Raw genomic sequence first — 12,773 nt, 5'->3', positions numbered from 1 at the left:
GGCTAGGAGTAAAATATTTGTAAAACTTATGCTTGCTCGTAAAACTTTGAAATCTCCATTTAAGTCGAAGTGATAAAGAAAACGTACTTCGAGCAGTTATTATTTTATCTCTCAAGGGTATAAGTTCGGCCAAGTCCTTACTTATATGCCTCGGTAAAAGAAGATGCAACTATCCTATATGGTTCAAGTGATATTCACTCTTAACCCTTACTCAAGTTGCAAGTATAGTTTTCTAGTTCTCGAGCGTAAATTTGGGCAGTATGCCCTTTGTGTTTACCTAATTTTTCAGCCATTTTGGCTTCATTATTTTTCTCATTTAAACCCAAAGGTACACACACAACAATCTAACTTCAATAGCCGTCCAATAGGCTCAAGACAATACAAGGAAAAAAATCAACTAACAACAAGAGACAGATTTGATAGAGTTTGCGTAACGGACACAACCGGAGCTACGCTTATCGGATTGGGGTGCAACTTATACTATTTCAAAGCTAAGATGAATTCCTACAACTTTCATGAAGATCACTTGGACAAATTTCCAGTGTAACCTAATCAAATTCCCAGTTCACAGAACCAGGTTCCAACTAATCGGCTAATTAACCATACTACATTTAAATGGCCATATCTCAGGCTACCAAAGTCCCTTTTGAGTGTTCTTGGAGGCGTTGAAAAGCTAAGACAAAGACCTACAACTTCCATGAAGACTACTCAGTCCAGTTCTCACCCTAACTAGGTCAAATTTACCAAAACAATTCCAGATTTTCCAGTTCGAGATTCACTGCAGAAATCAACTAGCAGTCCTGCTTTATTCACTCATGTCTCAGCACACACAACTCCAATTCAGGTAATTCCAAAGCCATTTGAAAGCTAAGATACAAGGCTATAATTCTTAAGAAGACATCAGCAACCAAATCAGTAGTAATCCTGGTCAAACTAACCAATTACAAAAGCTGATTAGCATGTTCGGGTAGAAACAGGGCAGCAGGGGTATTTTGGTCTTTTCACAGGATACGTTGCTCCGATTGGGCTGAAATTTTGTAGGCAACTATAAACATCATTATCTACAACTTTCATGTTTTAAACTAAGGCTAATTCGGCCTCTATCATGATGAAACAAAAACGGGCAGAATGGTGTATGTGAGAATTTAAACCTGGAATTAGAACTTTGTTGCTAGAATTTCATGTTTGTTAGGTATAAATCATCAAAACCTCCAACTAGCAACTTCATAACATCAATTAAAGGATATATGATCATAATCAAAGCTGAAAATGAAACCCTAGCTAATCATGCCCCCAACTCCAACAAAACTCACTAATTAACCGTTGTAACTCAAAATTAAAAGCTTCTAGCCATATTTAACCAAAATTGGGAGAAAGAAAAGGGTCAAAAGCCATGATACCTTCCTGGGATGCTTGTAGGAGAAGACCACAACCTTTCCTTCAAAATCTTGCCATACAAAGCTCTAATCTTCCCTAAAGAGTAGTTTTTGTGAAGTGATTCACAAGATTTATGGTTGGAATTTAAGATTAAGCAAGAAATTTAGTTGTTGAAGATGAAGTTTCTCTCCCCTTTTTCTCTCTCTATTTTCAGCCAAGGTGGTGAAGAAATGGAGAAGATTTGGTTAAATTCTTGTTTTATGATGGTTGATACAAATTAGTCAAAGCTCCTTCCAATAAGGGCTTGACATGTGTCCTTTCTAGAGTTTTCTTCCTTCTTCCTTTGGCCCACCTTGGTGACTCATGTATAAGATATTTTGAGGGCTAATTAGTCAAAATAAAATGAGGAGATTAAAGAAATAAAGTAGGGTTTAATTGGTGCACTCACTCGGTAACGAACGGTACTCGTCAGTTCTAACCATTTTCCTTAAATTACACGTATTAGGGTTTTTACTTCCTATTCACTAACTTTATATCATAGCTTCTAATCACAAATTATTTCTCACCTAAAAGTCACTCTTGAGCACCAAATTTGATCCTCACTCCATACCGGATAATTACATTACGGATACACGAAAACCCTATTTCACTTCGATTTGAAATCGGAAAGGAAAACCCTAATTTCCTATGATCATTGGCATTTTTTTTCTAGGGTGATTGAGTAGTAAGATGGTATAGAACAATATTTTTCAAATAATTTTCAAATAAAAGGAAATTTTCAAGAAAATATAAGGAATTTGCAAGTCCTCACACCCTCTTCCCCTCAAGAAATTTCGTCCTCGAAATTTTTACCTTTAGATGGCTCAGGAGCTTGTTGGTTGTCTAAGGCATATACCCTTGCCGGTACTTTTGTTTGGTTCCCTTTTTCATTCGCTGATTTTGGTTTAGTGCCCTCCAGTTGCTGAGTACTACCTTCACATGACCGTTTCCTCGGACAGTTGCTAACCTGGTGGTCACCACTTCCGCAAATCAAACACTTCCGCCCTTTCTTCCAACAATCACTCTCAGTGTGATTGGCCTTTCCACAGTAGCCACAAGTCAAGGAAGAAGCCACTTGATGGCTTTTTTGAGAAATCTCCCCATGGCCTACTTGACTTCTTTTTGTAGATCGTTCATCTAACGCCCCTAAGGTCCATGGTGGGCGGGGTAAAGAGTTCACCTTTTGCACTTTAGGAGGTGCTATCAATTCACTCAGTTCCTCAGATACATTACCAGATGCACCTCTTTTCCGAGTTTGGGCGGCTTTTACTTGTGCCTTTGCATTCTCAATTCGTTGAGCTTTCTCAAAAGCCTCCATAAACGTATTCACTTGTACCGTAGCTAATGCTTCTTGGATTTCCAAATTTAATCCCTGTATGAACCGTCTTACTCTTCGCCGCTCTGTGGCCACCAATTCAGAAGCAAACTTGGATAGTCTTGTCAATTTCATTTCATATTCGGCCACACTTAGCATTCCCTGGCGTAACCCAATAAACTCCTCCTCTCTCCTTTCTTGGACTAAAGGAGGGAGGTACTTCTCGTTAAATTCCCTTATGAAATTCGCCCATGTCCATATGGTCTGTTCTCTTTCCCACTTTGCTCTAATCACGTTCCACCATGCTCGGGCCGGTCCTTCAAATTGGAACACTGCAAAGTTCACTTGCCTTTGCTCAGTGTAGTTTAGAGCTGTGAAGATGTTAACCATGGTTTCTACCCATTGTTCAGTTACGTCCGGATCGGGCCCTCCAAGGAATTTTGGAGGAGCAAACTTCTGGAACCTTTCAAGAGCCTTGTCTTCTCCGATTTCAGGGTTCTGCGGTTGATTCACGGCCATTTGGCCTTGTTGATCCACCAGTCGTGCCAAAATATTCGTCATCTGTTGCATTGCCGTCGCCATTTGGTCACCGGCTTCGACCCTTGGTCCTTGCTCTTGTTCAACTCTGATTTCCCTTTCTTCTCTTAGCTCCTGGACTCGCTCAGTCCCACGGCCACGACCTCGTCCTCGACTACGTCTTCCCTCCATATATATTTTCCCCTCTCTCTTTTTTTTTAAATAATTTAATGAATAAACGCAATAAGGTGACTAAAGTAACTAAAATTTAGGGCGCCAAATACCCAAATAAACATATACACACATAACACACCACATAAACATATCAAGTAAACAAATAATCAAATATACAAATACGTCTCAAGTCAGACAGATATTCATATACACAAATACACAACTGACGGCATGTAATGACAATATACGGGCGAATCAAAAGAAAAGGGATATATCGTCCCACACCCAGTTAGAATAACCCCATCCGGTCTCTCACATCACTTTCTATCTGACTCGATGTCCATTAACCTCTTATACTTATTATAGCCAGACAAAGCCTGTTCATATTCCCAAAATGCAAATCTCAAGTACTTAGTACCGTCTCAACTCTGGAGTACTCAGGCACAAGAATCCGAAATAAGATAATTCACCTCTCGAGCTGGTCAGTCCCAAGAGTAAACCATCTACAATCGAAATTCCTACCCGACATACCTATTTATGGTCCTCAGATACCATGAGAAAGATTTAAAGCCTATAACACTCACAATTCATAACTTATGCTCGAACGAGCACTTAGCCTTTATACTTGTTCACCACTTAGTCCAGGCTCACTCCGCGTAGAGACCACGCGAAGCAAGCTCTGATACCAACTGTGACGGCCCCACCTCCCCCTAAGGCGAACCAGAGGGTTTGGCGGACCGCCTGCCCAACTCTCGCTGGGACTCAGTCGAACCTCAATCAAATCCAAAATAAAACCACCAGATCAAACGAAATAACAATCCAAAACTTAAAGCGAAACTTATATACATTTCTATCTCAAAAGGAAGTACAATTATCGAATATACAAAAGTTCTCAATTCGTCATTCATCCAGCCCGTGCCAAGCACTAGGGCGAGAACCATTACAAAACAAAAAAACTAGACTAGGCTAACCTACACTGGGCTCTCGTCCTTGCTCGCATCCCCCTGTTAAGGAAAACAAAACTAAAGGGGTGAGCTAAAAGCTCAGTGAGGTTCCGAACACATAGGCAACAAGAGGTTCAAAGCATTCATTACATATAACCAATAATTCAAGATACAAATACAAAATAAAGCGATAAACACATTCATTATAAGGATACGGCTCACAGGGAGCCATTCACTCGTTTGTTCGTTCATTCATTCTCCTGTCATTCCCCTTATCCTCAATCATTTAAAATACATTTTCGGTAAGTAAAATCCTCGTTTGCATTGACATTCGTTCGTTCATTTCATTCATCCCCTCCTGGACATTGGCTAGGCTCCACCCGACAACAAGGTAATACTCGAGTATACCAAACGTTCACCCAGGGTCACTAAATCGGCCGACCAAGTCCGCTTCTGGCTCGAATCGATCAGCAACGAAGGGCAAGGGCCCAGTTCAGCCAAACGGCTTACATTAATGCGCAACTAGCATTTAATCATTTAATCATTGAAAATTTCACATTCATTTAGGTCGAGTGCAATAAAGTACACACTCGCCTAGAAAACTCATTTTAAGCAATCATTGAAAGCACTTAACACATTACCAATCAACAATAACAAGCCAATAAGTCAAGGAAATATAACAAACAAGGAACACTCACCTAGTTAAGCAAAATAATGTCCAAAGTATCCTCCCGGATAACACTCTCAATCGCCAAGAAACCCTAATAATAGCCAAGAGAAAATATTATAGTTAAACCCCCCCAAAGTTTAAGTGAACGAAAGAAAATCTGAATAACTACTAGTACAAAGTATAAGTATAGTTTTGGAAGTGAAAAGAGTACATTTAAACCAAGGCTAGGAGTAAAATATTTGTAAAACTTATGCTTGCTCGTAAAACTTTGAAATCTCCATTTAAGTCGAAGTGATAAAGAAAACGTACTTCGAGCAGTTATTATTTTATCTCTCAAGGGTATAAGTTCGGCCAAGTCCTTACTTATATGCCTCGGTAAAAGAAGATGCAACTATCCTATATGGTTCAAGTGATATTCACTCTTAACCCTTACTCAAGTTGCAAGTATAGTTTTCTAGTTCTCGAGCGTAAATTTGGGCAGTATGCCCTTTGTGTTTACCTAATTTTTCAGCCATTTTGGCTTCATTATTTTTCTCATTTAAACCCAAAGGTACACACACAACAATCTAACTTCAATAGCCGTCCAATAGGCTCAAGACAATACAAGGAAAAAAATCAACTAACAACAAGAGACAGATTTGATAGAGTTTGCGTAACGGACACAACCGGAGCTACGCTTATCGGATTGGGGTGCAACTTATACTATTTCAAAGCTAAGATGAATTCCTACAACTTTCATGAAGATCACTTGGACAAATTTCCAGTGTAACCTAATCAAATTCCCAGTTCACAGAACCAGGTTCCAACTAATCGGCTAATTAACCATACTACATTTAAATGGCCATATCTCAGGCTACCAAAGTCCCTTTTGAGTGTTCTTGGAGGCGTTGAAAAGCTAAGACAAAGACCTACAACTTCCATGAAGACTACTCAGTCCAGTTCTCACCCTAACTAGGTCAAATTTACCAAAACAATTCCAGATTTTCCAGTTCGAGATTCACTGCAGAAATCAACTAGCAGTCCTGCTTTATTCACTCATGTCTCAGCACACACAACTCCAATTCAGGTAATTCCAAAGCCATTTGAAAGCTAAGATACAAGGCTATAATTCTTAAGAAGACATCAGCAACCAAATCAGTAGTAATCCTGGTCAAACTAACCAATTACAAAAGCTGATTAGCATGTTCGGGTAGAAACAGGGCAGCAGTGTGAGAACCCAGAGAAAAAAAAAAATTTTATTTATTTATTTATTCTTTTATTCCTGTGCACCGTTTTCTTGTATTTTCTTTACTATATTACTTTTATCAATATTTTATCAGTAAATATAGTTTTAAAATCATTTTTCTAGTATAAGGTAGTTCGTGAGAAATTTGGAACGTATTTTGGACGTGGGACCCGCTAGTGCATTTAGTGAGAGAAATTCGACCAATTCGGTTAAATTGTTCATAAAGGGATTTCATTACTAGGTGTTAGGAGATGATTAGAGGTTACCTAGATGGATTAACTCTGGAGGGACAAGAGGATAACACTAAACAAAACAAGGTGCCACGTGTCCAAATGTGGTTGGACCAAGCTTACCTAACTTTGCCTAACTTTCTTTGTCATTACATAAAAGTCCAAATTTGACCAAAACCTCTTCATTCTTCACCTCCTCATAGCCGAACCTCTCCAGCCAAGAAGGAAAAACATTCTTCAACCTTTCATCTCCAAATCCTTGCTCAATCTTGAAAATCAACCGATTGTTTCCTGAATTAGTCCGTAGAATCATCTTGCTAGGAGGGTTTGAAGACCTTGGTGGTGTTGTTTTGGAAGAAAACTCTCTAAGCTTCAACCTTTCTTGAAGAACTAAGGTATATTGCTTGGAACTCATCTTTTGTTTCTAATTTTGGCCAAATGGTGCCTTATAGTAGCTATATACGTGATTGTACGGAAGATTTGGTGGATTGGAGTGAAGTTTCCTAATTTTCTGATTTTTCTTGGAATTTTTCTGGTTTCATATGATGGATATGATTGGGTTTGATTTGGTGGTTCCAAATGGTGTTTTATAGCTCACTTGTGCGTTAATTGTAGTTAATTGCGGAAAATTGCCGACCCTAATGAAGTATATTGAATGCCTTATGAAGTGTTTGGGTGCTTGTGGTTGTGTTGGATGGTTTTTATTGGTGTCTTGTAGGTTGGAAAAGCTGAAATTTTAGGGGAAATGCTGTCCGAGTGTCTAGGGCATTGGATCCTTGTGAGTTGGGTTGAGATTGACTAGAAATGAATAATTTTAGGGTTGTTTCTACTTTTAACCCTAAATATTATGTATTTTTCATTTCCAAGCTATATTTGGGTTTTACCTTAATAGTTCCTATTAAAAGGTATTCGACTCGTGTTTGAGTCTTAATTGTACTTTCTTGATTATTATAGGGCGTGCCGGTGATCCGAGGCTCACGTCGGGCGAAAACTTGTGAAATTTCTTTGTTTGACTTGGTGAGTGTACTACTCACATATTTGTTATTCCGTGGCTTTCTTGTACTTGAATTCTGTGTTTTGGACTAGTTGTGATGATTGTTTGGACTAGGTGAGGCGAGGGTGTACTTTACCACTCTCGTACTCTCTGGCCTACTTGTTTGGTTATGATATAACTTGAATACTCTTGACTGTGTTTGATTTGGTGTCGCTTGGATGCCGATCCTTAATGTAACTCTGGATCTGTACTGTTTACTTTGAGCTCTACCTCATTGGAAGTCAATGGACTCGAGCCAGTAAGGACTTGGTCGGGGACATTTGACAAGCCATGGGGACTGTATTTGAGAATCTTTGGGTATGAGACCCTAGATTCCGGTTTACTCGAGTAATACCAATTCTGTACTGTGTGGTGTTCGGGCCCGGTAAGGGGAAAGTGAGGTGGACGGATAATTGGAGTAAAGAGGGGTCTACGGTCATGATTACCTGGTATACATTGACGGAGAGTCAATGAGATGAGATCAAGTATGGCAAAAGAGGAAAAGGGCTCTTGAGAGCCATCCGTATCCTTTTATTCCTTACATTTGGGTGTTATTGCTTTTACTTACTTGACGAACGTATTTGGACTGAATGCTCTTGAGTTTATGTGATCTGGGTATATGTACGTGACTGTACCTCATTGGGCGAAAGCTCACTTCGTGAACTTTGTTTTCCTTACAGGGAATTATCTTTTGGACTTTTGACTGTGATGAGTAAGTTGAGTGGAGCTAGTCGAGAGATTTTGTATAACTCCTCAATAGTTGGAACCTTTGTTGTACTTGGATTTAAATGCTTTCTTTTGGCTTGTAACCATACAAAAGTGGTTTGTAATAGGGTGTATTCCTATCCAATGGATTGTACTTGGCTTGTATATACTCTTTTCAGTGATTGTTGGAAATTTCTTGTAATCAATGGGATCTTGGCGGATTGTGACGTGGCAGCCACTATTCGCTTTACGTTTTGCCTTTTGTTTTCCCGTTTCTCATTTATTGGGTTGATTAAGCGCGCCAATATTTTCCCGAACGACTTGAGTTAGTGTTTGACCGTTTTAGTAGTCCTGGCGAGAGCTGGGCAGGCAGTCCGCTAACTCCTTTGGTACGCCTTAGGGGAAGGTGGGGCTGTCACAAGTGGTATCAGAGCCTAGGCTAGAAATAACCTGGGCGAACCAGAAACCTGTTTCTTAGAACTCTTGGGGTTTGTGTTTAGACACCATGAAGTGTGAAATATTGTTTAAGCTATAAACCTTTGCTATCTTTGTAGGTTATGGCCGGTACCAGTGGTGCAGGCGGAGGCGAGCCACCTCAGAGGCGCCCCCGAGTCATCGATTATCAGGAGAGACCCGGAGGTCCGATCCGGCTGTGGTATACCGCTAGTCGGACCCGCCGCTGTAGGCGTTGCCAGTTTTACTCCTACGCGGACCACGTGGTTGAGGCGGTACTTGTCGAGTGGCGGAGGCTGAGATGTGACGCCGCCAGGGAGCGCACTGAGACCCTTAGGCTTAGAGGCATCATGCGGATGCAGGCCGATAGGATTGGAGAGCTCCAGGGGGACGTGGCCATGGAGCAGGAGAGGACGGACGCTCTGCGAGAGCAGTTGCAGGTGGTTAACGACCGCCTTACTCGCGTAGTCCGGGAGGTGAGAGACCGATCCGGCGCGATTATCGATGAGTGTGGGGCGCTGATCCAGGAGGTGATTGGCGCCAATGCGCCAGGGGGAGCTCCAGGTGGCGGAGCTCCAGGTCAGGGAGGCGCCCCTAGCCCTAGCCCTAGCTCTAGCTCTGGGGGGGAGTCGGTTGGCTCCGTCGAGGACTAGATTAGGGTTTTGAGCCTTATTTTGATCCCGTGTGAGGGATACCTAGGAAAAGCTTTGGTTAGTTGTTTTGTACTTTTGAGACCTAGGTTGTATAGTGTATTTTGGCAGACCCTCTTTTGGCTTCACGGGAGTACTTTGTATATATTTGCTTGACTGCTTATGTATGACTGTTTGACACAGTTATGTGTTCCATGTATAAATGTGCTATGTGTATACGTGCCTTATGTGGTGTTTACTTTTAATTTTGTTCATGCTTATATGACTATATTGATATGCCTTTTGATATTAGTTTGTGCCTCGATTTTAGAGTGACCTAGAGAATGGAAGGCACTCGTAGTGGACGAGGCCGTGGCCGCGGGGTTAGGCAACCCACAACTGACGAGGGTATTAGGGATACCTCAACTGAACCAAACCCTGAACCTAGGGTTGACCCTAATGCCCAGATAGCCGCTGCTATGCAGCAAATGACTGACCTGTTAGCCCACGTAGTGCAACAGCAGGGCCAACCTCCTATCCAGCAACCTGGGAACCCTGGCCATGTAGTGGAAAGTGAAGATCGGGCCCTGGAGAGATTTCAGAAGTTCTCTCCGCCAAAATTTCTAGGCGGGCCAGATCCGGACGTGGCCGAAAAGTGGTTAGAGAAAATGATAGATATTTTTGCCGCCCTACACTACTCAGAGGAGAGACAGGTTACTTTCGCTGTCTTTCAATTGGAAGGAGCCGCGCGTTCTTGGTGGAATGTGATACGCATGAAATGGGACCGGGAACAAACCCCAAGAACATGGGTAAATTTTGTGAGGGACTTCAACGCAAAATACTTTCCCCCTCTAGTCCAAGAAAAAAGGGAGGACGAGTTTATTAGGCTCCGCCAAGGGACTCAATCAGTGGCTGAGTACGAGAGCCAGTTTACTCGTTTATCCAAGTTTGCCCCTGAACTCATTCTGACGGAGCAAAGGAGAGTTCGGCGTTTTACTCAGGGGCTCAATGTGGAAATTCAAAAGGATCTGGCGGTAGCCCAGATCCACACTTTTAGTGACGCCGTGGAGAAAGCTTTGCGAGTTGAAAATGCAAGGCTTCAAGTAAGGAATTTTCAGGTGAAAAAACGGGGGTTCTCTGCGAGTAGTTCGACCCAAGGGGATAAAGGGACCCCTCCCAAGTTTGGAAGAGGAGCCGGTGGAGGAAGGCAACCGGGGATGACACGAGGGACTCCGCCGAGGGGTGGTCACAATGGACGGGGCCCGCAGAAGAGCACCTCACAAGGAAGTTCGGCCTCAGTTGCACGCGGACCCTGTGGATTTTGTGGAAAACCAAACCACACTGAGGACAACTGTTGGAGGAAGGAGAGAAGATGCTTGCGCTGCGGGAGTGCAGAGCATCAAATAGCTAACTGCCCAGTGTTACCTCGGGAGGCGAGAGCAACCACTCAGTCGTCGAAGGCCAACTCGGGACAGTCCAAGGTAGAAGGGACAAAGCCAAAGGTGCCAGCTCGGGTTTACTCCCTTGAGCAACAACAAGTCCCTGATTCCTCTGGGGTTGTAGAAGGTACGATCCCTGTTTTCCATCGTCTAGCTAGGATTTTGATAGACCCTGGTGCTACCCATTCCTTTGTTAACCCCGATTTTATGTGCGATATTGATATAAAACCCGTTAGCTTGCCTTATGACTTAGAGGTTAGTACTCCTACGGGGAACCAACATTTGATTACTGGTTTGATGTATGCGAATTGTGAAATATGGGTAGGAGAGAGAAAGCTTTTAGGGAATCTTATAAGTTTGGCCATTAAGGGGTACGACGTTATATTGGGTATGGACTGGCTAGCTAAGTACGATGCACAGCTCGATTGTAAGAGAAAAGTAGTGGAATTTCGTATACCGGGGGAGGCGACCTTAAGGCTAGATGTAAGAGGTAGTTTAGCCTCATCTGCATTGATTTCGGGTATTCGGGCTAGAAAATTTCTGTACAGAGGGGCCCAAGGGTTTCTAGCTTTTCTTATAAATACTCCCACTGATAAGCTGAGGGTTGAGGATGTGCCTACTGTAAGTGAATATCCGGATGTGTTTCCTGATGAATTAGTAACTTTACCTCCGGAGAGAGAGATAGAGTTTAAGATTGACCTATTGCCAGGAGCGTCACCTATCTCTAAGACCCCCTATCGAATGGCACCTGCTGAACTCAAGGAGCTGAAGTTGCAGTTGCAAGACCTGTTGGAGCGTGGGTTTATTCGTGAGAGTGGATCTCCTTGGGGGGCTCCGGTACTATTTGTTAAGAAGAAGGATGGAACGTTAAGACTGTGTATCGACTATCGGGGACTAAACAACATGACCATTAAGAACAAATACCCACTTCCCCACATCGATGAACTGTTCGACCAGCTACAAGGCGCAGTGGTCTTTTCAAAGTTAGATCTCCGACAGGGTTACTACCAGTTGCTAATTAAGCAAGAAGATGTACCCAAAACTGCTTTCAATTCTAGATATGGGCATTTTGAGTTTGCGGTCATGCCTTTCGGGTTGACCAATGCCCCTGCCGCCTTTATGGATTTGATGCATCGAGTTTTCAAACCCTACCTGGACCGATTCGTTGTCGTGTTCATTGACGACATTTTGGTCTATTCTAAAACCCGTGAGGAACATGAGCAACATTTGAAGTTAGTGTTACAAACCCTGAGAGATCATCAGCTATACGCCAAATTTAGTAAGTGTGAATTTTGGCTGGAGAAAATCTCTTTCTTAGGACATGTGATTTCAAAAGAAGGTATTACAGTAGACCCCGCGAAAGTAGAGGCGGTGGCTGAATGGAAGAGGCCAGAAAATCCCACTGAAATTCGCAGTTTCTTAGGGTTGGCTGGGTACTATAGACGCTTTATTAAAGACTTTTCTAAACTGGCCGGCCCTTTAACAGACCTGACGAAGAAAAACGGTCGTTTCGTGTGGGATACTAGGTGTGAAACCAGTTTTCAGGAGTTAAAGCGAAGGTTAACCAGAGCTCCTGTTTTGGCCTTGCCTAGTGGGAAGGACAGTTTCACTGTTTATACCGATGCTTCGAAGGAAGGTTTGGGGTGTGTGTTAATGCAAAATAAGAATGTGATTGCCTTTGCCTCTAGGAAACTAAAAACCCATGAACAAAACTACCCTACCCATGACTTGGAGTTAGCTGCTGTGGTCTTTGCTTTGAAAAAGTGGAGACACTATCTTTACGGGATTACCTTTGAGGTTTATTCAGACCATAAGAGTCTTAAGTACCTGTTCTCCCAAAAAGAGTTGAATATGCGGCAACGTCGGTGGATGGAACTCTTAGAGGATTATGACTGCACGATCAACTACCATCCTGGTAAGGCTAACGTAGTAGCGGACGCCCTAAGTCGGAAGGCTCAAGTAGCCGGGTTGATGGTCAAGGAGTGGGAGATGTTAGGAGCAGCTAGTGAGTGGAACCCTAGATT

General features: G+C 42.4%; 1 protein-coding gene across 1 annotated transcript; it reads left to right on the top strand.

The window, feature by feature from the left end:
- Positions 1-9,978: 9,978 nt before the first annotated feature.
- Positions 9,979-12,545, top strand: LOC140007236 (uncharacterized). The gene is made up of 4 exons (XM_072049934.1): positions 9,979-10,876; positions 11,075-11,370; positions 11,602-12,385; positions 12,514-12,545. The coding sequence occupies exons 1-4, from the start codon at positions 9,979-9,981 to the stop codon at positions 12,543-12,545; spliced, it is 2,010 nt and encodes a 669-aa protein (XP_071906035.1).
- The last annotated feature ends 228 nt before the right edge of the window (positions 12,546-12,773 follow it).

This window comes from Coffea arabica, chromosome 5c (genome assembly GCF_036785885.1).
Source record: "Coffea arabica cultivar ET-39 chromosome 5c, Coffea Arabica ET-39 HiFi, whole genome shotgun sequence".
Classification (NCBI taxonomy): domain Eukaryota; kingdom Viridiplantae; phylum Streptophyta; class Magnoliopsida; order Gentianales; family Rubiaceae; genus Coffea; species Coffea arabica.
Note: the sequence above shows the minus strand (reverse complement) of the source record. Positions and strands in the feature narration are given on the sequence as shown.